This window comes from Convolutriloba macropyga, chromosome 4, assembly GCF_964194025.1.
Source record: "Convolutriloba macropyga chromosome 4, txConMacr16.3, whole genome shotgun sequence".
NCBI classification, from domain to species: Eukaryota; Metazoa; Xenacoelomorpha; order Acoela; family Convolutidae; genus Convolutriloba; species Convolutriloba macropyga.
In genome coordinates, this window is record NC_134471.1 from 19,860,637 (window position 1) to 19,887,108 (window position 26,472).

General features: G+C 37.9%; 1 protein-coding gene across 1 annotated transcript; it reads left to right on the forward strand.

Annotated features, from left to right (window-relative positions):
• Positions 1-3,792: 3,792 nt before the first annotated feature.
• On the forward strand, positions 3,793-13,841 carry LOC142338306 (uncharacterized). The gene is made up of 2 exons (XM_075387993.1): positions 3,793-4,082; positions 13,266-13,841. The coding sequence occupies exons 1-2, from the start codon at positions 3,860-3,862 to the stop codon at positions 13,697-13,699; spliced, it is 657 nt and encodes a 218-aa protein (XP_075244108.1). The 5' UTR covers positions 3,793-3,859; the 3' UTR covers positions 13,700-13,841.
• Positions 13,842-26,472: the final 12,631 nt, after the last annotated feature.

The following is a 26,472-nucleotide window of genomic DNA, read 5'->3' on the forward strand; positions in this document are numbered from 1 at the left end:
GCAAAATGGTCATTGTAGCTGCTCTCGATGGCAACTTCTTGCGACAGCCTTTTAATGACATACTGCACCTAGTGCCTTTAGCCGAAAGTGTCACGAAGCTTACAGCTGTTTGTATGCTCTGTTATGGGTCGGCATCGTATACAAAAAGAATCGGAACTGAAACTCAGCTGGAGGTTATAGGAGGTTGTGATAAATATATAGCCGCTTGCCGCAAATGTCATTCAAAGCAGGTCGATAGGCGTCCCGAAGACAATGCATTGACCGACTGCAGTTTCAAATTCAACTTGATTACCCAAAATAATAATGCTTTTTTCTCTTTCAATTCAGAAGAGAAAGAAAATGCTGTTCCAAACTTGAAAAATAAACCTTAAAGTGAGTAAATTATACAATTGTTTTATAACGCACATTTTAAAATTGTTGTTTGTTGAGTTGTACAGATTAGACGTCTCTTTCTTGCAATGTTTATTTCTTCCGACTTGTTTTTGCCTTTATAAAAGATGTATGGAGATAAACTTTCCTTCAATGATCAATGTAAATGTGGTTCTAACGCTGTAGGCGACTATTCAAACTGATGAAATTTTCCGCATAGTTTTTCCGCGAAAAATTTTTGTGACAATTTATCGATCGATTGCGTCATGTGAAAACAAGATTGGCCATATTGGTCCAAAAAAATCGCTCGATCTGACCATCCAAGGTGAAAAAAATATGTAATCTCTGATCACTCAACGATTTACAATGAATTAATTTACAGTGTTCAGCCTATTAAGATCAAGGAGCATTATTTCATTATTTGCAAGCAAGATGTTTTTTAAGTCATTATTTCAGAAAATTGTATCGCAGAGATTACGTAATAAGTAAGTATTTCATCTAATGTTTTCATGTCAAACTTTAATATAAAAACATCTGCATTTGAAAAGTATTATCGCATATCATCACTAAGGAGATTGTCATTGCTTGTGGGACTCTAATTTGTACATGTGTATTAATTTTGATGCTTGTAATGTTTGTTGCTGTTCATCATTGTTCGTGATCTAATCATTTAAAAATAAATCATTGACTTTCAAATTTTTATCTGAGATCTTGCAAAGTATGCTATAGACAACTATTTATATCTGGTAGCAGCAAGACATCGCTGGGTAGATGTTTAATTGCATGGTTACATTTGATGCCAGAGTTAAACACTCGGCGGATTGCCGGAAAATAGCCGCTATTGAACCCCATAACAACGATTGGAATTGAAGGAACAGAAAACAAAAAAAATTGATGGGTTTATTACATTTTCATATCGATTTCGATTTTACTTATTCTGTTCACTTTCGATTGATTTGCTGAGCAACTGCTGTTTAAAAGCATTTTAGCAAAATCAGAGAAGAATAAAATCAATCTAGAGAAGTCAAGATTTCATGCAAAATGTTGAAGAAGCCGTGCACTATGGTAAAGGGAAACTAATTTTTGTTTGACGAAGAAAACAGCAGGACAAATCCTGACACAATTCAAAGAATTTTCAATGACTAAACGAAACAAACTTGCCCAAAATGGAGCATGAATGGATTGGGAACGCCATTTGGAAAATAATCAGACGAAAAATATCAAAAATCAGTCAAAATACCGCTTGTGATTTAAAAAAACCAATAGCTAGAAACCGAAATTTTGTTCAAACTCCTTTTTCTCATTTTCTGACTTCACTTTAAAAATATAGAGAAAAAACTTAACGCCACAAAATGCAGCATTTTTGTTTTAGCGTGAACAAAATCATCAATTTGACAAAATCCTGGAAATGCGTGAACCGATCTTAAAAAAACATAGCCGGAAGAGTTCCGGAAACGACTCTAAAGTTGTTAGGTGACCGTCATGCCAGACCAAATGCACTTCCTACATAATTTTCTTAGCATTTCAAAACAATAATTGCTAAAAATAAATGAGAAAATTAACTTGTAAATACTGATATAGCATCTGATAAAATTTCTTAAGATACTACTCCATAAAAATTAGGTTTTGATGAAGAGCAGGAAAACTTTTAGTACAGATCGTTTGAAAACAAATGATACCAATCGAGAGATAATCTAAATTAGTTCATACAGAGCGAAACCAACGAAAGTTCAAAAAATTTCTCAACAAAACGAGTAAATTCAATTTACCAACTATGGTTTGGAGGAAAAGTTGGATTCATCTCCTCCTAGATCAGTCCTCACCATACTCAACAGATAAATACTTAACATAATTGAATTGAAGAGAACGAACAACGCGAAAAAATAGAAACTTGAAAATTCTATTTCAGTGAAAAGTGGAAGTGTCTTGTCTGGCTTTCGAGTGTCTTCTGGTCAATTATTTCCACAGAAAACATAATCACATTTTTAACTGGATCAGCCTCACCCTGAATACTCGTCAGCGAAGTATTAAACATCAATTAGAAAATGCACGGAATAAGAACTTGCAAAAACTTTAAACTATTATTCATTTCACTTAAAAAAGTCCTGTCTAGCATTCCAGTGTCGGTTTGCAGTAGCAACAACTATAGAATAGCACCTTATTAAGAGTTTATCAAGAAAAACTTCAGGGAAAAGCAAAATATCGGAAAAAATGAGGCAAAAAATCTTCAAAACAGAAAAAAACTGCAAACATTTGGTCAAACAGAAACAAATCAAAATTAATGCCAATCAAAACGAAAGACAAACAAAACCTCTAGAATAACCAACTTTAACCATAAAAATCACCAAATGCTTTAAACAGTTAAAAAACATTGTTCCCTTATATCTATCCCGGACGGCATACGCGGCAGAGGTGACAGAATGATAGAAAGACTGACCTGGCCAATTTTACAAGAAAACCTTAAAGGCAACAGATTTATCTTGTATAAAACATCACTATCTTTTTACAACCAGTACATATATCGATACATATTTAACAGGTGACTATGTATTAACAGATGTAGAATTTCGATTATCAAAAGTTCAACTGCTGTTCATTTTTATCAAAGAAACAGTAGAAACTCGTATATAATGTATTATCCTCTGTTCTTCGAGAGTTTTATCCTGCATTCTTTTAAACCCTTTCATTTGTTCTTTTGTAAACAAGTTCCTGAGTTATGAAAGTTCGTCCGTTCATTCCGATTCCCAAGTTAGCTTGTCATTCTTTTCTTTTGCAATTTTGAGATAAGTCGCCAAATTCATTCTTGTGTAATCTCGCTTCTGAAATTCAGGTATCAAAAATAAAATTTTATTCCACCAGGCAAAATTAATTGTACAAATTGAACTTGCTGACTGGCTCCGGAAACTCCAATTGAGTTCGTCCGACAAGGTGGTGTGTTGACTTTGTTTTGTTTTTGATTTTCTACTAAAATGTCATTGATTAGAATATTTTAAAGTTCTTTCCGCTAAAGTTTTCACACTTTTGAGGATGATATCTTGTCAAAAATTTCCAATCACTTGCAGAATCACTTTGCCAAAATTTAGTCTTCAGAAAAACGGAGGTTGAGTTTTCCCTGAAAAAAGTTGTTTGCTCTATTTGTCTTCAATCAGCGGGTACCGGATATCTTTCAGGATGTCTATTTGCTTTGAAATAACTGGAGCATGTTAATACTTATGTCTCTGGCTCATGGTTGTGTAGTAAAACTTGAGGTACGGCTGCATTTTAAGTATTTTTTAACAATTAAGAAACATTAATTCAGGAAAGAAAGAAAAAAGGCATATTTTTGCTTCTGCTTAAAATGAGCTGTTTAATGATAGCTGAACGATTTGAGCAAACATACGTCATTAACACACACAGCCTTTGCATACTAAACGAACGAGAGATTCGGCAAATATCGCACTGAATCGATAAATAAAACGTTGTTATTACAAACAAATAACAAAGTAGATGTATGGAAAATATGTTTCTCAAACAGCTCGTATTAACAGCACTGTCATTGGCTAATTATGCACAGAGCATGCAAAATTTTTGCCCCGAAGTGGTCAGTGCTTGGGATGTTTCCCCCGAGATGCTAACGGGAAGATGGTACGAGATTAAGAGAACCTACTTCCCACCTCAGAAGAGGCAGTTATGCAGCGAGTTTCATTTCTCCAATTACAAAGAGTCGGAGAAAGGTAGGACAAATTTTTCAACCATTTCATAATTTCAAATTTGTTTTTATATTTGCAGTGTGAGGAAATAATCCATTAATTATTGAAAGTAACAAAATCCATTTTTAAATAAAGCTGTAAAAATCGTTGCGTCACGATAGAAAGAAAGAAAGAAAGATTTAATTTCGTTGTTGAATAGTTGTAAATGAACAAGCAACGTGGACAAATAACGAGATCAGAGTGATCTTCTTTTTCAATTTGCCCAATAAATTACCGACAACGATGACTTGATATAAGTTCGTTAAATACATGCAAAATATAGCAAACAAATTATTCAAATAGGATATTAATTCAATAAACTAGAGTAGCACATGTTCAACATTGTTGTTCGCTTCAGTTAAAAACGAATCTAATTAGCTCATAATTCTCACATTTAGATTTCTCACATTACAAGCGTCTACCGATACAGAAAAAAACTGTACTTACAATAAATGTGGCTCACGATTTCCCCCTCTCGATACGAAGCAATGACCGTAAAATGGAAACGACATTCGGTCAAATGTGGAATATGGCTTTTGGCACGGTGACCGAGATTCAGGTCCCAGACGGAAGCAAGTATGTCCAGACCGAAGATGAACGTGCGAGGGGGGGGGGCGTGCGTTCAAAATTATAGTCTGGAAACATCGAAAGATGTAGTCTGGATACATCGAAAAATGCACAAAAGTCTGTTGAAGGCACGAAAATCTGGACATAAACGCACGAAAGTCTGGTGAACGCACGAAAGTCTGGAAGTAGGCACGTTCCGTCTGGGACAGTCCGGACATGCTTGCTTCCGTCTGGTACCTCAACCTGGGGGATTATAGTTTGCAAATTTTGAAATCGGCTTTGAAGGAAGCCAATTAATTAGTAAAAAGAAACCACTTCCAGTGGGAGTACTTTCAGCTATTAGGGATAATTGTTCCGACCCAATTTAGTTAATTTCAGAATGTATTGATTTCTACTGCTTACAGAAATTTTGGCAAAACCCATTTACGTGCAAATGAGGCTAAATGAACAAATAAGGTCATTTCAGTGAAATACCAATAGTTTTATTGTTTCAATTTTGTTTGCGGTTTGACTTTTTAAAATGAAAAAATCAATGAATATTTGAGCTTTTGAGCTTTGCCGCCTACTTTTTGTCTGATTTTAATTGACTTATAGTATAATCTCAGCCAAAAGGCATCGTATTCTATTTGAAGCTATAACATATTTTGTTGACCACGAATTTTTAAGTTTTAAGCAATGATTTTTTACCTGTGATTCTATTGTTTTAACTGCTCGGACGCCGTTTTCTTGGAAAATTTAATTTAGTTTTTGATTTTTCTCTGTTTTTTGTTTTTTTTGTAGTCATATGACATAATCTGTTTAATTATATGCCGCATATTTTTTTGGAGGAACAAATGATTTTTTTAGAAAAATTTTTTTACGACGGATTAGAAGGTTATGATGACTTTGAAATTAATTGTTTTAATAAATTTGGAAAATTTTTTATTTACTTTTTGCTCTTCTTGTTCCTCGTTTGCTTGTTACCTAGTCTCATTAAGGTTGGGTGAAATATCTTTAGTAGTGAAATACAATTTTCTTTTGTTGATAGCTACGCTACTGTCAGCCTCCAAACAGCTAACATTATGCTGCTCTTTTTACAATCCATAGCGTTTGGATGGTATTGGTTAGCAATCGTTTTTTTTAAAGAAAAGAGGTCTGTTTACATTTCTTTCAGTTTTCTAACCTCAGTGAGAAGTCCAATTTGTTTGGTGGTTTAAACCCAGTTGGCGTAGTAAAGGGAGGAAAGGAGGGAGTAGGTTTGAAGCGTGATCTGTTTTCAATGTACCTTTAAAGTGGACTGAGAAGTGAGCAATTTGTATTTGAATAGAATTTTGTATTTGAACAGAATTTTGGATTTTGAAAGCGATTTTTTTCACGTACAGCAACCTGGTATCTGTTCAAAGTGTTTTTATTGCGAATGATTTTAATGGGATACATATGTATTCTAAAGGCGCCTATCTGAAATTACTTGACTTTTTCGATAGTCAGCTAATTCTCTTACAACTTTGACAATATTTGGTGTCGAAAATTTTTTGTAAATATATGACATTAGCCAATTTTTAAATTATACTGTTGTTGTCTCACCACGTAGTGTCGATGATGACAGGTGTGATTGGTTAATTATGAGGTGTAAATGATTTTAATTAATGTTTCAACTTCTTAGCTAACTGTTTTCACGACTTTGACATTTTCAGTTTGACGAGTTTCGCGCTTAGACAATCAACGTTTGGATGTCTCATCATTTAATCTTCTGAATGACAATTATTGTAGGTTGCCATAAGAAATTAATTTAGGCGGTTTATTTTCTAGTAAAGAGGCCTAAAGTTGATAAAAAAAATCGTTTGTAAAAAGCTAACAATTTGTATGACTTATACGGTGTTAGTTTTCCAAAAGCGATTTTTTGAGTTCTGCTAGTAATTGTTGTACTTATTGCTGTTTTATCAGGTGACAGATAAGACTATAGTGATGGCAGGTTTGGGCTGCTGATATTGGAGGAAAGTTGAATCTAGTTAGTATATTGAGCTCATAGCAGCCGCTTAAATGATTTTGAGAGTTTCTTCTCAAAAAAGTTGAGTTTTTAGTATTGTATTTTTTGTTGTTTTTCTCTTGCTTTTAATGATTAGTCTCAAAAGAGACCCTTTCTATTGTTCTTATGTTGTGGCGGAAAGTTGGACATTTTGCTGCCTCCAACTCTTAGCGAACGTTTTCATTTACTGTTTCGAGTCGAAGTCTTTCAGTTGATTTTTGAACCTTGCATTCATTTATTGTTCTCTTGTCCTAATTTTAACCGTTATAACTGATAAAATGTGCTTCAAGGCTTCCTAAGTTTTATGATATTCTTTGGATGAGGATCTTGGCATCTAATTGTATAGCTAATGGTTTACGTCGTTTGAGGCAACTGGCCCTTAATGTTTTTTAATTTTGCGAATTTCTTTAGCTTGATTTTGCATCTTTTTTGCTTTGTCTGTCCTTGATTCCTGCAAAATTGTTATATGTGTATTATTTTGAAGGACGTGTAGATCCAAAATTTTAAAGAAAATTTAATATTTGTACTAACTCCCAATACTTAATAAAAAGATTTTCTAGATATTTTTACGTTTAAATTTACTCTTTTTTTGCACAAATGGTGTCATGGGCATCATTAACTTTTGTTGTCTGGTGTTGCTGTAGAAAATTTAATTTTCAGCTTAAAAATTAATCCAATTCTTTTTGATTGTACACAGGTCTGATGTTGCTATGTTTTATATTTCATTTACCTATCGATCAATTGTTTTGCTTTGTATAAGTCACGGCTTTCACATTTGGCTACTGACTTACCTCACTCACTGCTTCAATTGTATGGATTGTTATTCTTTTCACTGATTGAGTTACGCAATGTAGGAACACTTATGAATGGTTTATGTCATTTTTACTTCTTTCGTTAAGTGGGCCAGCTGTGGCTTGTTTTCGGCAATTTACAGGCTATGTTTTATTTTGGGTTTTATGGAATGCTGTTTTGATTTTGTTTTTGTTTTTTTTAAGAAAAAACACACGTTTAGTTTTGGTCGTAAATAATGTTTGTTGTTATTAACTGACCTTGTTGTTTGTCTTGTCCAATAGTCTCGTTAATGTCAGATCTCATCGGCCCTATAATAAAGCGGCAATATTTATCTCATTTGTGATTTCAATTTAAAGCGATTTATTATTCATATATCAATTATTTTCAAAGAAAATGTGAGTTTTTGAATATTTTCGCTTCCTCATTTGGAAGTCAATTAAATCAAACTTTTGGATGAGGGGTTGGAACATTAGGTGCAAACGCACATTACCGTGCCTCTTGTTGTAATTCATTGGCACCTGATCATACTCCATTTCATAATAAATACATATCATTTTTGTTCTCTACCAATTTCGGGGATTGAATTCAAAATTCAAATTGGCTTAATTATAAGTGGTTACGGATCCAATATTTCGGAACGTGGACTGTGCTTTGCAATTATATAAAAGTTAACTACGTCTAAACTATGATATCTAGTTACAAAGCGAACTTACTGGCACTCAGCCAATTTTGCTGGCACCCAGTTGGTTTGTAAGATGGGTTCACTATATTGAATCGAGATAGTAAAAGTGAAATCTATCGTACAAGTGAGTAAACATCAAATTTTGTTTAATGTAAACTCTTGTAAGGTTCCTTAGCTCAGATTTCTTTGAATCAAGGCCGATAACTTTTGAGCTGACATTTTAACACAGCTTTGGCTAAAGGTTTGAACTGGCCCTCTTTATCTGAAGAGTAAGTTAATAGGCAATTGAAATTTTCAGCAAAAAAAACATTTCGTTTAGGTTCATATCTTTATATCTTCGCTTTAATCTAGAAGTTTCTTATCTCTTTGTGTATCATGCAAATTAAAGAAGTTGGCTGCATGTATTGTTTTAGATTAAAGTTGCTATAATGGGGCGGCAGTTGTGGCCCCCTGATTATAAAAATTAGCGCTGCAAGTTCCTTGAATCGAGCCTTTCAGTCATTACCCTACTCAACTAGACAAAGGCATCGCCGAAACATCCTTGCAATCCCTAGACTGAGTGAAAATTCTTGAGCAGTCGACAAGGCGGAGACTGTCCAGTACCATTCGACGCGAAATCTTCGAGAAGAACGCGAGGTGTTGTTGTGGCACGACGTTGTGAACAATTCTATCACCCTCTCATCCAAGCAACAAGGTCAATTCGTTGTCACCTTTGAAGTTGATTGGAATCTTCAAAGGTTTGAGTTGTAGAGTGAACATTTTGTAATGCCACCGTGAGAGAGCTGAGGACATCTTTGAATTGTTAAAGAAATCAGGCGTTTCAACTATCCACGTCGTCAACGACTTGCTATTCAACAGGAAGATCAAGGACGCTTAGCTGATTCAACATTCTCGGGTGGTCCATCAAGAAACTTTAGATGCCAAAAATTTAGCCATTATCAACAAGAATTTAACTAGTCTGCTTTCTTTGACGGCACAGAAGAACTGTCTGTCTAGAAGAAGGCGAAAAACATTGAAAACCAAGCAGAGGCTTCTATAGCTGCTGAATAGCGTCTTGACCACTGATTAGGTTTTCACAAGTTGTGATCCTGCACCTTTTAAGTAGTGGTTATAAGTGCACCCATTTAATGAGAAAATGTTGCGCTCGTGTTATACGTGTACGAAAAAACTCAACGACAGTGAACCAACGTATCACTGTGTGCGTTGCAGTTGTGATTTGCATTTGAAACAAATCCGTACCGGTTTGTCTAGTGTAGCATTAAATGGCATAAAAGAGCAGACTGTTACAGATTTGTTACTCCTGTGCAATAAGTGTTTAGAGACCGGCAAACAGGAGCGACTACTAGCGACTACTATGGCATCATCGAATGAGATGTCAGGTCGAGGCCAGGGATCCAGAGAAATCACGGAATGAGAATATTTTTGCCAACGAACGAGAAATTGATAGAAGTCTTGAACTCTCTTGGAGTAAGCCCGAAAATTGAGCAGTTGCGACAGCTAAGAAAATTCAATAAAAATCGTTGCAAACCAAGAACATTGTTGGTTACAATGACTAATGAAAATGACTTTCGCCTCGTGCTATCCCGAAAAAACGCGAACTTCTGATGCTGTAGAATGTCTTTTTGTTGCCCACTCTGTCAAAAGACGTCTCATATAAAAGAACAAGCGTCTGAAGAAAAGCCCCGAACTGTTGAACGCGAGAGTACCAAGAGATAAGCTGAAAATTCGAAGTCTCGAGTTTTTGAACGACGGTTTTAAAATTGATTTGCCACGCAAGAATGCTGAATCCACTCAGCATTCAGCATGATTAGTATGCGTAAACATTTCGCAAATTAATGCAAGAAGCCTGATAATATTTGAAAGAGGGTTCTAATTTGTCAATGCGTTAACAGCTCATGACTATGACGTTGCATGCGTTTGTGAAACGTGGCTCAGCGAAAACATCGCAGACTCAAAAATTCTATGTCAGAGTATGACGTCTACAGACCTGACCGGTCAACTAGCGAAAGTTAGGCTCACTGCAAACTCTCTTCTATCCTTGAAAATGTCAACATCGTCTACCTGAGTAAATGCTGATCTTCCAGAAATTTGAGTTCTCCGTCAAATCAAGATGAACAACAAATTTATCTTCGTTTGTAACTCCTATAATCCACCCAAGGACAGTCAGTATCAATACGACCTAAATAAATTTGAAAGGACATTAAGTGCCATGCCGAATGAGTGGGACGCTTGTATCTTGCACGGAGAGCTCAACTTTCCGTCCACAAATTGGCATACTTTGTTGAGCAACAGTGAGGAAGAAAGCCAAATCATTAATCTACTGGATTCCATTATATTTCAGCATGAAATAAAGTTTCCGACCTGCTTTCGCAACACATTGCATGCCGTTTCTGACCAAATTATCGTCCACTCTGCTGAAGTGGTTGAAAATTTCAACGAAGTCAATGCCTGTTCTGATCATGTAGCAATCAAAGTGTCAGTCGATTGTTCTATTGAGGAATCCAATCCTCTCCTTCAATTTTTCAGGAGTTTCGGGTCTGTTGACTACGCAGGTTGTTGACTGTGCGAAACACTATGAGTCAAAAGAGCTTACATACACAACATGTGCCATGAGTTCTACGACTACGTGGATCAATTAGTTGTTGAGCATATTCTGTTCAGATTCAGACATCGGCAAATGTTGTGTCCCTAGATAACATCCTCAACTTCAACCCTCTTGAAACGGTTGAAGAGGCAAAAGGATATCCTGACACAGAACCGGCTAGTTATCGGAAGCTGAAGGTAACACAAATAGAGAATAGTTTCGCAGAAGAATGTGAAAAGAATCGAAAGGCGTATCGAGAAGCGGTGATGAGTACCAGAAACACCGATGCTGTCTTCAAACACTTGAAATTTTAGAAACATTCGTCAACTTTACATGAAGAAATCACTTCGGGTGAAAGAACATGCAAGATTAACTAATTTAAAGCCAATCATTTAAATGAATTTTCCCTTCGGTCTTTTCTCCGAAAAAAGAGATCAACTTTAGGGAAAAAATTGCGAGAATCCTCTTTTGACGAATTTCTCCGTTTCACGCAGTTAAATTTCAGAGATCTATCTCTTGACTTTGCAAAGACTCATGGGCCAGATGGTTTACCACAAGTCTTTTTCAAGCAAACAGTGAATCAAATGAGCGAAATTCTTCAAAAAGTTTTCAAGAACATCAAGACGTTACGAAAGACAACAAACCAGTGGAAAATGGCGTCAGTTTCACCGGCCTTCAAGAAAAGACATTAGAGCCAAGTCAGCAATTATAGATCTGTGTCGCTACTGAACAACTCAACGTTTTCGAGAAATGCTTGTATGAGCCATTGATGAACCATTTTCGTAAGCTCTTGTCTTCTTGTCAACATGGTTTTGTGAAAGAGATCTGTCGCGACCAACATGGTTGGTTTTCTACGGAAAAACTATCAAGCATTACATGTTTTCTCAAATGAGTAAATTGTGGCTCTCTACATCCATTTCTCAAAAGCCTTCGGTAAGTTTTGTCACTTTGAGCTGATGAAGAAAGTAGCTAATATTGGAGTCGGAGGTTGTCTCTCGACGGTTCTCTCTTGGGGCCGCTATTGTTCTCCATTTTCGTGAATGATCTTCCAGTTGTCGTCAAGTTCGGCAATCCTTTTCTGTTTGCGGATGATTTCAAACTGTTGGCACACGGAAATCTTGAGTCAGAGATTGAATCTGACCTCGAACAAGTTGCACGATGGGTGAAAGAAAGCAAGGTGGAGATGACCCCGAAAAAGTGTTCTCAATTAGCCATCAAAGGACGTATACCCAGTTTTTGACTCGCCGGATGCCCTCTAGAGTCAACAAACATGGTAACCGACCTTAGTGTAGTTGTCAATACCTCGCTAACATAGTTTGAGCATACGGAAAATCGATTAAAAAGACCAACGATGAACTTTTATTTGAGAAGATATCTGTCGAAAAAAGTGAGCGAGGAAGTCAAGATGTGTCTCTACAAATCGTTGCTACTGCCGATTTGGCCGTATGGAGTCCAGTTCAATCACGTGTCTTGATTGGATTTGCAGATGCTGGAGGAGTTTCAATAGAGAGTACAAAAGTGGATAAGGAAGAACTACAAACTTAACTACGAAGAAATTCTGTTACGAGTGGATTTACTGCCTCTATCTATGTATCCACAATTTAACTTCTTACTTTTTTTCGAGTTTACTGGAGCAGAAGTTCTACTCGTGCCCCATTCCAAATCCTCGTGACGCAGGAACGAGAAAAAAAATCTATTCTTCAACCTCAAAAAGGTCAGAACCGAAAAAGCCCGACATGCATGAGTTCTTCTACCGAATGAGCCGGATTGTCAATATTATCGGAAATGAAGTGGATTTCTTAAATCTGATTGGGCTAAAAACTCCAATTATAAAGCTTATGAAAAATCATCAAAACAGCTTCTCAGAGCGAAACGTGTGTTCTTGGCAGCTGGCATGTGATTGCCACTTTTGCGGAGACCAGTGATCAAGATTTTAATCCAACAACAGGTAGAAATCCCTCATAACAACTTGAAAATCCACAACAACAACAACAACAACAGCAATTAGAAAATTATGTTACGTTTTTGCGATGACCTTTTTTAAATCATTACTCTAATCTTAAAACTATTGTACTGATTCAGACTGATTTTCTTCCCTCGCCTGTTCTCACTCTTTAGTTCCCCTGTATACCTTAGTTCTTCTACTGGGCATCACTGACTAGGACGCTGGGGACATTTTGATGACCTAGAAAGTGGGCTGTTCAATTGTCGCCTGATTAATAAAGTAATGGGATCTTTTCCGTTTGTGCCCTCCTCAGCTTAGTGGGTGCATATTATTTACAACACACAGACGCACGTGCCATATTTTTACATAATGATCACAATGTGAGGGAACGTGCTCTGTAACCGGGGGGGGGGGTGCATAATCTACTGGGGGGGGCACACAAACAAACAGAAAAATCCAAATAATGTTCCTAACCTACGTGAAATAGTTGTTTATTATTGTCGTTCATCTTGCATTTTTTGTCGCAATATCTCTCCGACTTATCTTGCATTTTTTGTTGCAATATCTCTCCGACTCCAGTAAGGTTGTTCCAGGTATAACGAGTGAAACTTCAATGGACCTTGAAATGAAAGGCGTCTTGCCCTCTATGAGCCCGAGCTATGTATTTGCAGCTGTGACAATGACTGATGAATCTTTCAAGAAAAACAACGTTTCCTACTTTTCGACAATGACATTTAACATTCACAAATTCCGACAAATTGAAGTTTACGTGATTGATTATTTGGAGGACAAGTACATGGTTCTGTATTCGTGTTTTCAACAAAAAGCGTCACTGTTCGGCTATGGATACAGTGTTAAACATTACGCGTGGATTTTGGCCCGAGAAGCCGAATTAGACGATGACACAATGATTAGAATTGGCGATAATATGCATTTATTGTTTGAGTTCAAAAACAAATGGTTTCAAAAGCGCGGATTTAGATATGGTAGATGTTTAGCAATGGATGAAATGCAGTTAAAAGATTAGATCAAAGTATTGTTCAGAAAGTGAAATTGTTTTGGTCTAAATATAGGAGTTTAAAATTAGGATCCATTAAAACTATTTTTCATAGTACATTACATGCGTTTTTATTGAGACATTTGTGGTGGAAGAATTTTGCTCAACTGGGTTTTTTGTTCAGTCAATTTTGGCCGATAAATTCATATTAGAGAGTTGAGTGGTATCAATAGTAAGGCAGACCCAATGTGGGCTCGTTTTACAGCCTTAAAGTATAAAGAGCTAGGGATACTTATTTCTGCGCGCGAAGTAGACTTACCTATATCTCTAAGACTAAACGACTCTGTAAAACACTGAGAGTAAACTTCTATTATTACGGTGGTTAAGAAGTATAGCACCGGAGTCAATGGTATACACATGGTGTATCTAACTAAAAGACTGACTACAGTTAGTTCAGATCTCTCTATATAAAAGAGAAAAGTGTCTTCTCAGTCTTTGATTGGTTGAAGGTGCACATTCAGTATTTCCACTGCTACATCTATTGGTGTTGAGATTTTCAAATCCGAATCTGTGAAGTGTAGCAGAAATACGTTTAAAATGTCATTCTCGTTGAAGAGTCGGGTGAAGTGAGTGACGAGTTGTGTCCTCTCTGAAGTGGATTGTTACTTGTGTCATCGTCTGGAGTCCCTGTCAGTGAAGTAGTGACTAGTGTCGTCAGTGAAGAGGTTCGTCTTGTGTAACCAGTGAAGGTGCCAGTTACAGGGTGTGCTGGCCAGTAACGTCAGTCCTGTTGAGAGTATGCCCAACTGCTCTCACTGTCCTGTAGTGAGGATTTATTCCCAGTTGGAGGATCGCTTGTAGTCCCTAGTCTATGTCTGGTTTGCACGAGGAGATTTCCGTTTATCTCCACCTGGTACAAAATTTGAACCAGTCGGATTTACCAGCTTACCTTCTGGTGGAAATCCGTCATTTAGCTACTGTGTGAGCTACTTATCCTATTAAATCTATTGGTGAAATTTAATACCTTCTTTTGTAAGTCCCGACCGGGAAGAAGAAGAAAAGAACTGGTCCTAATGTTGTCTTGTGGAAAAAAAGAATATGGAGAAGATAGAATTTGTATAAAGGAGAATTTTAAGATAGCAAGAAGGTTAAAAGAAAGGAAAAAGAGTTTCTGGTGAGTTTTTTGAGAACAGTGAGTCTCTTTTTGTGGGTCTGTGAGCCCAAGGTGTTGCTGTAGGTCTGTGGCCTACGTCTCATACTCGAACTCGAAGTCCGGAGCTCGGTGAGCTACTTATCCTATTAAATCTATTGGTGAAATTTAATACCTTCTTTTGTAAGTCCCGACCGGGAAGAAGAAGAAAAGAACTGGTCCTAATGTTCAGCCTTGTGGAAAAAAAGAATACGGAGAAGATAGAATTTGTATAAAGGAGAATTTTAAGATAGCAAGAAGGTTAAAAGAAAGGAGAAAGAGTTTCTGGTGAGTTTTTTGAGAACAGTGAGTCTCTTTTTGTGGGTCTGTGAGCCCAAGGTGTTGCTGTAGGTCTGTGGCCTACGTCCTATACTCGAACTCGAAGTCCGGAGCTCGATTGTCTGGATCACGGAAAAACGCGAGGAATTCCGGATCACGTGCCAGACAAGCAGCAAGGGCACGAGGATACAGATCAGCGTTACAGTGTGGTTGTAGGGCAAGAAGGTGATTGAAGACCTGTGTTTCTTCTTGTGAGCTTGTGAGCCGATTGTCGAGCTTATCGACCATCCAGTCCCAGTAGAGGTGGTTGAAAGTGTGGCCATAAGCACACTTCGTGGCGCCTACTTCTACGCATTGTAGATATTCGATTGGGTCGAGGATGGGACGATTAGTCTTGGCATAGAGTGGAGAAAAGATGAAGTAATTTTTGATTGGATCACAATTACGGAGGGTTCCTTCACAATAGTTGGGTTGAATGATGTAACTGTAATTCATATAATATGGTGGAGTCAGTTTTCTATTAGTGTACTGAAGACGCGAATTCATGTGGACAATTGGATTAGTGTGCTGAAAGTGATGCTGCACAAATAAGTAGTTGTGCATCGTTTGACGCATCTTCACCCGATTTACTTTGTGAGTAGTGTTATTTACCTCCATCTGTGTGGGATGTAAAAACCAAATTGCAAATAGAAGGGGTCCTATTTAGCATAAATTTTGTAGGGTGCGGTGTCGAGAGTGAAGAAAGTATTAAGATAGTCGTTTGGGCGATCTGCAAGTGCAAAAAAGTACTTAGACAGATGCCAAAGTCGTTCCCTGAAGCGAGGGTTTAGAGGAAAGTGCAGGCATTTGAGTGGCAAATGCTTGTCCCGTCCTTCTTGGACATATTGAATCTCCAATTGCTCAAGAGAACAGGAACTGGCTGTGGGCTTCAGCGTGTGCAGAGGCGGGGTGGACGTGTAATTGATCCTCTCTGGCACATGTATACCCTGGATGGTATTAATGCCGAGACGGTTTGTTATTTCGTGAAATCTAAAATTTGGTCCATTTGACTGGTGTGGAATGCCGTGTGTTGGTGCGAAAGGGTTAGGCCTTCCGCGAGAAGATGGAGGCTGTGGGCCTCGTGAAGGGCTCGCTGTGTGACGAGCAGGCGACTGTGAAGCCTGTATTGGTGAGGAACGAACGGGGTATATTTCGTGCGCTGTAGCTCGTGGGCGTCTCCTGGGTCAGGGGTCAGTGCACGGGTATTTATCTGTTGACGTGGGTCGGTCGTAGGGGGGTGGCTGAGGGAAAGATTGTGGTGACCTTAGAGGCGGTATAGCCGGGCCGTATCGCGGTGAGGGTACCGGCGGGCGTTGTGTATGCGGTGTTGGCCTTACTGGCTTTGGGTAGACCAGTGGCTGTGATCGTGGTCGTGCTCCAAGGATCCTACAAGAGTACGCACAATTGGGGACAACCGTCTCTGGTGTGGAGTGACCTGACTGTTCCGCTGTGGCCACCTCATCAGCCCAAGAGGGAATGCTCGTAGGATGGATTGGTGGTTGTGATGTAGATACTGCTGTGTGCGCAGTAGAAAAGAGTGGAGGTGGCTGTGGCACCTGGCTGGTTCCCTGGAGGAGCAGCTCTTGTGACGAGCTTTGCAGTCCTGTAGGAACTGACGGTGACCTCGTGTCACTGTCTATGTACAGGTGAAGTTCACTTGAGCTCGAGGAAGAGGTGACGGGTGAAGGCAGTGCGTTCACCCGCGCATAATTTGCCGTGTCCACGAGACTGTGGCTGTGGGGAGGATTGCGCCATCGTGAAGAGGGCTGGTGTTTGCATTTCGCAAACTGGCTCGGGTACTGTGGGTACCAGTACCAGTGGAGTGAGGGGTGGTGGCAGAATAGGTCGTATGCTGTAGGATCGACATTTGGGGGGGAATTGGTTAGCCTCCTTCTTGGTGGGTAGGAACTGCAGTGGAGTTACTAAAACAAAAAGATTGTTAAAGGCGGGTACTTGGAGGGTTAAGAAAAAGTTCTGCTGCAATTTCCTGATAGTCAGGATCTTTGTCAAGAGAGTCTCGTGAAAGAGAAATTCCACGTGAGCGTTTACGTTTATTAGGTTAAGTGTGTAGATGTAGAGATTGAAAATCTGGTTTCGTGCGAGAATCAATTGATGTTTCGTAGCATTGATAAATAGAAGCTGGTAAAGTGGAAGTGTGTCGTTTATTTGAGTTATTGTGTAGAGGAGAAGAGAATTTCTTATAGAAATTTTCAAACTTTTTGTGTAATAATTTCAATTTATGTTGAGAGTGTGGAGTGCAACTGTCAATTGAGTGTCTTCGGCGTTTTTAGGTGATGGTGGTTTAAACTGTGTGGAATGGGATTGTAGCAGATGGAATATTGTTTGTGAAAATACTCCAAAAAATCCGGAGGTTATATTCTTAGCCAATGTGATATTGGGTCCTAAATGTGATTTTATATTTTAGGTGTTAAATGCACTACGAAATAGGCCGAAAAAGCACTGTAAAAAAATAAAAACAGTCCATATTATGGCTATTTCTTTTAATACGTACCAAGTGTATCCAAAGACGCCTATGAGGGATGCCTTTAAATAGTTGCCATTATTCAAGTCACGCCAATCAAGTCTGCGGAGGGTGAATTCTTTGCCGTTAATAAAAAGCTTGTTAAAATGATCATTATATTCTGTGCGTAATTGTGAGAATTGAGCTTGTAGTTGTGCTTGTTTTGCAAGATCTTCAAACTTTACTACCCGTGCTACTTCGAATTTTTTGGCTGCGTCATCGACTAATTGGTTAAATTTCATTTTATCTATTCATTTAGTCCAGTCGTGTTGACTGTAGATTCCAAGTTGTTGCGCGGTAAAATCAGCGTGGTTGAAGCGCTTTTCAACTTCGTCAGGCGTGAAAGTTTTAACGCGGTTTCGCGCCCTAATTGGATAGGGTGTTAAGCTATATGTGTCATTGCCGTTTTTGTCGAATGAGATTTTTTGATCAAAATTTTCAGATTTACATGGTGCTTTAATAGACCAGGGAAAGTCTTTCGGGTGACTTGGTCTACAAATTGTAATTTGTGTTGGTAGTATATAGGAATACGTTCGAAGCATTGATTTTCTAATACATAAAGCGGTGATGAAACAACTTTACATTGAAAGAGTGATATTACTTTTTGACTTTTAAGTGTAGCGAATGTGTTTCGCTGTCCCGTAATAATATAACCAACTAAAGGAAATTTCTGTGTGAGTAAAATGAAAGCGGTTCGTTTTAAATCGCGGTCTAAGTCGCAGAGTTTTTTTTTATAAATATTCAAGTTTGTTTGATCCATTTCGAGCAAGACTCGACTAATCATGTAATCAGGTTTTGCATCTATTTGGACTTTTGGGTGAACAGCGCCAAACCAATATTGTTTTCTAAATAACTTGTATTTTTCTGATTTGTGGTGTAATTGTCATTCTTGTGGAATAAAATATCCATCACGGATATTTGCTTTTGTGTAGGGTGTTAAAGAAGGTGGTCCGTCAGGGACTGTTATGTGTGTGTTATCAAAGTCGGGTGACAGTTCTCCCGAGACAAAATTGAAACCTTCTTTGTATTGTATAAAAATGTCTTGATATTGAGTGGCATAATATTGGCGGTCTTCATTACATTTCTAGAGTGGTTTTGTGTGAACCTCAAAACGAGAAAGTGCGGATTCATCGTAAGGGTGTTTTCGAAAACCACTTGAATACATGTGTGCATTGTGTTTGTGACCAGAATTAGTTTCAATATTTTCGAGGGTTTCAATGAAGTATCTTTTTTGAAATTTAATCATGCTTGCGTGTGATATTCCAACATCCAAAATACGGCAGTGTTTTTCGGATTCCCAAATTACTGTGGCTTTAATAGCGTCTTTTGGAGGACAGTGACCTCGTTCTAAATTGCACTTAATGCGAACTTTGCCATAGTACATGTGTTCTGAGGCAACGTCAAAAGTGATAGTGATGTTAATTAATTGAAGTGACCCTGCTAGTGTGTGGATAACATGATATTCGTGTTCTGGGTCTTTACCGGAACAGTTAGCCCGGGGATGATCTATGGCATTAGGAATCCAACTATGATCGCGTGGGTTATAAACCATGCTTCCGTGTTGGAATGAAAAGAGTCTATGACGATATAAACGAAAACGGCCTTGTTTTTCTTCTACATTAGCTTGCCAGCGAGGGTCGTCTAGTACGTCAAATTGTATCATCTGAGGGCGATAGTGGTGTTTACTTATGAGACCAACGCGTGCAAGTTCTCTACGAGCTTCAATTTCTATGGGAAAGAAATGTCGTTCTATATTATTTACAAACCAATTATCGTGATCAAACCGAAAACCTCTTTTTAGTGCGATTTTGTGACAATAACTTTCTTTGTCCCTAAGTTTAGTGTGTATGGCGTAAGAGCGTACTTGTAGAGTTCGAATTTGTGAAAAGATTTGTGCTTTGGCGGGGAGGATTTTAAAATCGGCCGGCTTAATTTTACATTCGCCAGTTTTATTGAGCTTATAATACTGCATATTTGTGATATGCTTTGGGGAACAATCAAAGTGTGTGACGACAAGATCTTTTATGCCTGTTTTAGGTGTGGAAATGTTATGTTGGTCAACTTTAATTGGTTGTTTTATTTGAAGTGGACATGAAAAGAATAAATTATGTAATATGAGAATTAAATTTATAGTGGACATGTGTAGGAAAGTCCAGAGTGTGGATTATAGAAGACAAAATATCCTGCAGTGTTTTTTGTGTATCTATCAAATTTGTAGTGTGTTTCTTGACAAATAAAGGATGATGGATTAGTTTTTAACTCTAAATATAGGTGGTGCTGCAGCTTGTGGGTGAAAGATAAGTTTATCTTGTTCGACAACTATTTCGACAGAGAATGTGATTTTCGATTGTTTTAATAATTCGTGAGCTCTATGCTTTTGAACGGGTGTTATTTTATAAGAATTAGAGATTCTTTGTTTAGCCCAATTATGTAATTGTGCTCCGTTGTTATGGTCTCCAAAGAGAGCGGGTGGGGGTACAATAAATTTAGGATCTAATTTTAGTGGTAGAGTAGGGTAAGTTCGTGTCGTGTCGGGTTGTTTCCCAATACAGTGATCAGAATGTTGATCAGGATCTGGTGTAGGTGAATTTGAATTTAAAGTGATTGTGGGTGGTGTACCCGGAAAACTTAGTGGTAGTGAGCTGAAATGAAGGTGATGAATTGACTATATTAAAAGAGTGGTTCCAGTGTGCTTGTGATAATAAGCGTCCAAAATTTGTTATTTGTCCTTGTGGCGGATTAAAAGGATTATTCACAATTTGTGATGCAGTAGGCGAAGAAAATTGAGAACTAATTGGATCAAAATTAGAAGTGTCAGAAAGTAGGCTAATATCATGTGTGGTATCGTGAATAATTGAGACAGTGTGAATTGGTTGTGGCAATTCTGAGCTACTAGTTTTATCGGTGTTTGCAAAGTTTATTGGTTGAGTGGAGAACTGTGGAGTGTTTGAGTAATTAAGTAAATCAAGTTGTGGTGCTCGCGGAGGAGCTGGTATAAGTGTGGCTGGTGGGAGTGTCGTATTTGGAAGAAAACCAGAGTATGGCAATTAAGTTTGCGCAGTTATTTGTTGTTGTTGTGCTTGCGTTTGGTGTATTTGCGTTTGACTTTGATGGGGGATATGGGATTACCGATTGTGGGGTAAAGTGGGGGGAGTGTCCAGTAGGACGAGGTCTATCTGCAGATTTGGCAGTAGTAATGACTGAGTATAGGTGTACCTCGGTTTCTTGTGCTCGTGATTTTTTATTAAAAAATTTAAATGATGAGGACGCAATTAGAGGACGCAATTGTGATGATAATTTTGGGCTCAGAGTGGGGCATTGATCTCAATAATGGATTCTATAGTCAGTGGATGTTGGAACAACAATAATTAAAAGATTTAAAGTAAGTAAACTAACTTGGATTGCTGCGATGGGTGACTCTGGTGGGATGACATTATGGAGATAGATGAGATATAAAAAATCAGCAGAAAAAAGTGTTAAGAATTCAGCAATCGTATAGTCTTTTCGTTCAAATGAAAAGACAATGTGTGGGTATATGATTTCACTTTGTGAGTTGTTGTTTTGCGATTTGTTGGCATTGTTCATCCAACCTAAGAAGTTCTCTAATATATTTTACATCGTACGAGGCTGGGTTAGTGTCAATATTAATAGTGTATACAATGTCTGTAGAGAGAAGTTACGATCATTTAGGTGTTTCTTGTTGTGGAAAGATTGGAAGATAGAAAAGAGCAATATGTTCGTTATTAAATTCTCTAATATAGAGGAGGGGTATGCTTTCAGTACTGTTTTATTGGAAGTGGATGTGAAAGGAAGAAATTAAACAATAACAGGATTAAATTTCTAATGGACATGTGTAAGAAAGTCCAGAGTGAGGATTGTAGAAAAGAAAATATCCTGCTGTGTTCTAAGTGTATCTATCAAGTTTATAGTGAATTGCTTGACAGATAAAGGGTGATGGATTTGTTTTTTACTCTGAAAATATGTGGTGCCGCAGCTTGTGGGTGAAAAATTAATTTGTCTTATTATACAACAGTTTCAACCGAAAATGTGATTTTTGACTGTTTGAGTAGATCATGTATTCTTAGTTTCTGTACGGGTGTAATCTTGTAGGATTTAGAGATTCGTTGTTTAGCCCAGTTATGGAGTTGTTCGCCGTTATTATGATCTCCGAAAAGGGCGGCAGGGGGAACAACAAATTTTGGGTCAATTTTTAATGGTTGGATAGGTTCTAGTAGTAGCTGGGTGTTTTCAGGTCCAGTGGTGAGAAGGTTGATCGGGATCAGGTATTGGTGATTTAGAACGTAGTGTGATTATAGGTGGAGTACCTTGGAAACTGAGTGGTAGTGAACTTTGAAAAGACGGTGATGAATTGACTACATTAAAAGAGTGGTTCCAATGCGCTTCTGAGAGTAAGCGGTCAATAATAGAGATTGGTTCTTGTGGCCGAATAAAGGGGTTACTCGCAATTTGTGATGGAGTAGGTATAGTAAAATAAGAGCTGATTGGGTGCGATATAGAAGTGTCGGAAATTAGGTTGATATCTTGTGGTGTATCACTAAAATTCAAGACAGTGTGAATTGGCTTTGGCAATTCAGAGCTATGAGTTTATCTGTGTTCGCAAAATTCATAGGTTGAGTGGAAAATTGTGGAGTGTTTGAATAGTTAATTAGTTCGGGTTGTGGTGCTCGTGGTGGAGCGGGTATAGTATTTGGCAGTTAGAGTGTTGTGTTAGATAGAAAGCCGGAGTATGGTAGCAGAGTTTGTTTGTTTATGTGGTGGGGTTGTTGTGGTTGTTGTGTTTGCGTTTGGCGTATTTGCGTTTGACTTTGATGGGGGATATGGGATTACCGATTGTGGGGTAAAGTGGGGGGAGTGTCCAGTAGGACGAGGTCTATCTGCAGATTTGGCAGTAGTAATGACTGAGTATAGGTGTACCTCGGTTTCTTGTGCTCGTGATTTTTTATTAAAGAATTTAAATGATGAGGACGCAATTAGAGGACGCAATTGTGATGATAATTTTGGGCTCAGAGTGGGGCATTGATCTCAATAATGGATTCTATAGTCAGTGGATGTTGGAACAACAATAATTAAAAGATTTAAAGTAAGTAAACTAACTTGGATTGCTGCGATGGGTGACTCTGGTGGGATGACATTATGGAGATAGATGAGATATAAAAAATCAGCAGAAAAAAGTGTTAAGAATTCAGCAATCGTATAGTCTTTTCGTTCAAATGAAAAGACAATGTGTGGGTATATGATTTCACTTTGTGAGTTGTTGTTTTGCGATTTGTTGGCATTTTTCATCCAACCTAAGAAGTTCTCTAATATATTTTACATCGTACGAGGCTGGGTTAGTGTCAATATTAATAGTGTATACAATGTCTGTAGAGAGAAGTTACGATCATTTAGGTGTTTCTTGTTGTGGAAAGATTGGAAGATAGAAAAGAGCAATATGTTCGTTATTAAATTCTCTAATATAGAGGAGGGGTATGCTTTCAGTACTGTTTTATTGGAAGTGGATGTGAAAGGAAGAAATTAAACAATAACAGGATTAAATTTCTAATGGACATGTGTAAGAAAGTCCAGAGTGAGGATTGTAGAAAAGAAAATATCCTGCTGTGTTCTAAGTGTATCTATCAAGTTTATAGTGAATTGCTTGACAGATAAAGGGTGATGGATTTGTTTTTTACTCTGAAAATATGTGGTGCCGCAGCTTGTGGGTGAAAAATTAATTTGTCTTATTATACAACAGTTTCAACCGAAAATGTGATTTTTGACTGTTTGAGTAGATCATGTATTCTTTGTTTCTGTACGGGTGTAATCTTGTAGGATTTAGAGATTCGTTGTTTAGCCCAGTTATGGAGTTGTTCGCCGTTATTATGATCTCCGAAAAGGGCGGCAGGGGGAACAACAAATTTTGGGTCAATTTTTAATGGTTGGATAGGTTCTAGTAGTAGCTGGGTGTTTTCAGGTCCAGTGGTGAGAAGGTTGATCGGGATCAGGTATTGGTGATTTAGAACGTAGTGTGATTATAGGTGGAGTACCTTGGAAACTGAGTGGTAGTGAACTTTGAAAAGACGGTGATGAATTGACTACATTAAAAGAGTGGTTCCAATGCGCTTCTGAGAGTAAGCGGTCAATAATAGAGATTGGTTCTTGTGGCCGAATAAAGGGGTTACTCGCAATTTGTGATGGAGTAGGTATAGTAAAATAAGAGCTGATTGGGTGCGATATAGAAGTGTCGGAAATTAGGTTGATATCTTGTGGTGTATCACTAAAATTCAAGACAGTGTGAATTGGCTTTGGCAATTCAGAGCTATGAGTTTATCTGTGTTCGCAAAATTCATAGGTTGAGTGGAAAATTGTGGAGTGTTTGAATAGTTAATTAGTTCGGGTTGTGGTGCTCGTGGTGGAGCGGGTATAGTATTTGGCAGTTAGAGTGTTGTGTTAGATAGAAAGCCGGAGTATGGTAGCAGAGTTTGTTTGTTTATGTGGTGGGGTTGTTGTGGTTGTTGTGTTTGCGTTTGGCGTATTTGCGTTTGACTTTGATGGGGGATACGGGATTACTGATTGTGGGGTAAAGGGGGGGGGGGGGGGGTGAAGTGTCCAGTAGGACGAGGTCTATCTGCAGATTTGGCAGTAGTAATGACTGAGTATGGGTGTTCTTCGGTTTGTTGTGTTTGTGGATTTTTATTAAAGAGTTTAAATGATGATTTTAAGGAGTTTAAAGAGTTTAAATGATGAGCAACTAGGCGGTTCTGAGACGGGGAAATACTTGGGTTAGTGTTTGATTGTAGACTAGAGGACGCAATTGTGAGGATAATTTTCGGCCCAGAGTGGGGCAATTATCGCAATAATAAATTTTATAGTCATTAGAGGTGGGCATAACAATTATTAAAAGATTTAAAGTGGGTACATTTACTCTGATTACTGAGCAGGGTGATTCTGGTGGGGCGACATTATTGAGATAGATGAGATCTAAAAAATCAGCAGAGAAAACTGTTAACTCAGCAATTGTATAGTATTTTCGTTCATATGAAAAGATAACGTCTGGATATATATATATATATATATATATATATATATATAATTTCACTGGTTGTGTTGTTGTTGTTTGACATATTGTTGGTATTGTTCATCCAATCTTAGGAGTCCTTTAATATATTTTATATCATATGAGGCTGGGATAGCGTCAAGATTAACGGTATAGACAATATCTGTATAAAGAATATCAGAGAGTTTAGACGTTGCTTGTCGTGGGAAAATCGGAAGATAGAAAAGAACGATGTGTTCGTTATTAAAGTCTCTATTATTAAAAACCCATTCACAACAAGTGTGTGAATATAGAATGTGATCAAGGTTGTAAGAGATACCTTGAAAGCGGACTTGTCTAGGTTGAAAATTATGAATATATCAAAATGTATCCGCGTAAGGTGTTCTTTTATACAATACTTCTAGTCTGTGTTGAGAAGTTATGTGCATACCTGGTAAACTTTTGTCGAAGAGAATTCTTTCAGTACTGTGAGACCGAAAGTTGTGATTTGAGTGCTGTTGTTGTTGCTTCCGTGAGCAGATTTTTGGGAGCTTTCTGTGAGCTGTCAGCGAAGTCACAGAAGTTAGGTGTTAAAAAAGATGAAGAACTGTACTGTGAGGCAGTTCCTTTTTGTTAGAGAGAGGAGAAGTGAAAAGTGAAGATTAGAACTTAGAAAGTGAGAGATTTTTCTAAGTTAAAAGTTAGAAGAGTTGAGAAGAGAAGTTTGGAAGTAGAATGTTTTGAATATTGTTGGAAGAGAAGAAAGAAGAGAGAAGCAACTAAGTTTCGAGAGTGGTGGACTGAAAAGTGAGTTTAGACGATATGATTTTGCCTGACCACGACTTTTTAGTCGGGTACAGAAAAGTTAACGAGTCATATCTTTGCCGATAAATTAGATTAGGGAATTGTTCCCGGACCGAGCTGTGGTTCGGTTATTAACTTAATTTTTATTTAATTTCCTTTTTATTCTTGTAGTGGGGAATGGCCTATAATTCCCTTCTTTTCATTTCCTGATGGAGGGATTTTTGTGGTTCTTCTAGGGTAGCAGGTGAAGAGATAGTCCGTGTGCTTTGTTTACTGGGCTAAGTTGTTTGATTAACTTTCCCCAGTGAAAGTAGTTGTATTACGGGGGAGAGGGGTGGAAGAACTATCAGAATTGTCCCTCTCGTATAAGAGAACGAGGGAATTGTATTTTTATTTGAATTATATTTTGTAGCTATTTAGCGTGTTGTGCTAAATTGTGTTCGGCTATTTAAAGCGAGAAGAGTGATCTAACGTGTGTTCTATTAGTGAAGTGTGAAAGGTTTTAAGTGTGCGTTGTTCTTGAAGCCAAAATTTTTGATTGTGGTATAAATTCTCTGTAGTCTTTTATTGTTTGTCGTCCAAGATGATTGTTTCTTGTAGTGTAGTTTTCCGAAGTGTGTTCGGGTATTTCTAATTGGTTAAATTTCATTTTATCTATTCATTTAGTCCAGTCGTGTTGACTGTAGATTCCAAGTTGTTGCGCGGTAAAATCAGCGTGGTTGAAGCGCTTTTCAACTTCGTCAGGCGTGAAAGTTTTAACGCGGTTTCGCGCCCTAATTGGATAGGGTGTTAAGCTATATGTGTCATTGCCGTTTTTGTCGAATGAGATTTGTTGATCAAAATTTTCAGATTTACATGGTGCTTTAATAGACCAGGGAAAGTCTTTCGGTTGACTTGGTCTACAAATTGTAATTTGTGTTGGTAGTATATAGGAATAC

Excerpts from the sequence above, each read along its gene's own strand:
- LOC142338306 (XM_075387993.1), top strand. The coding sequence starts at position 3,860 with ATGGAAAATATGTTTCTCAAACAGCTCGTATTAACAGCACTGTCATTG. Across the intron at positions 4,083-13,265 it reads TTACAAAGAGTCGGAGAAAG|GTATAACGAGTGAAACTTCA; the intron begins GTAGGACAAATT and ends AGGTTGTTCCAG.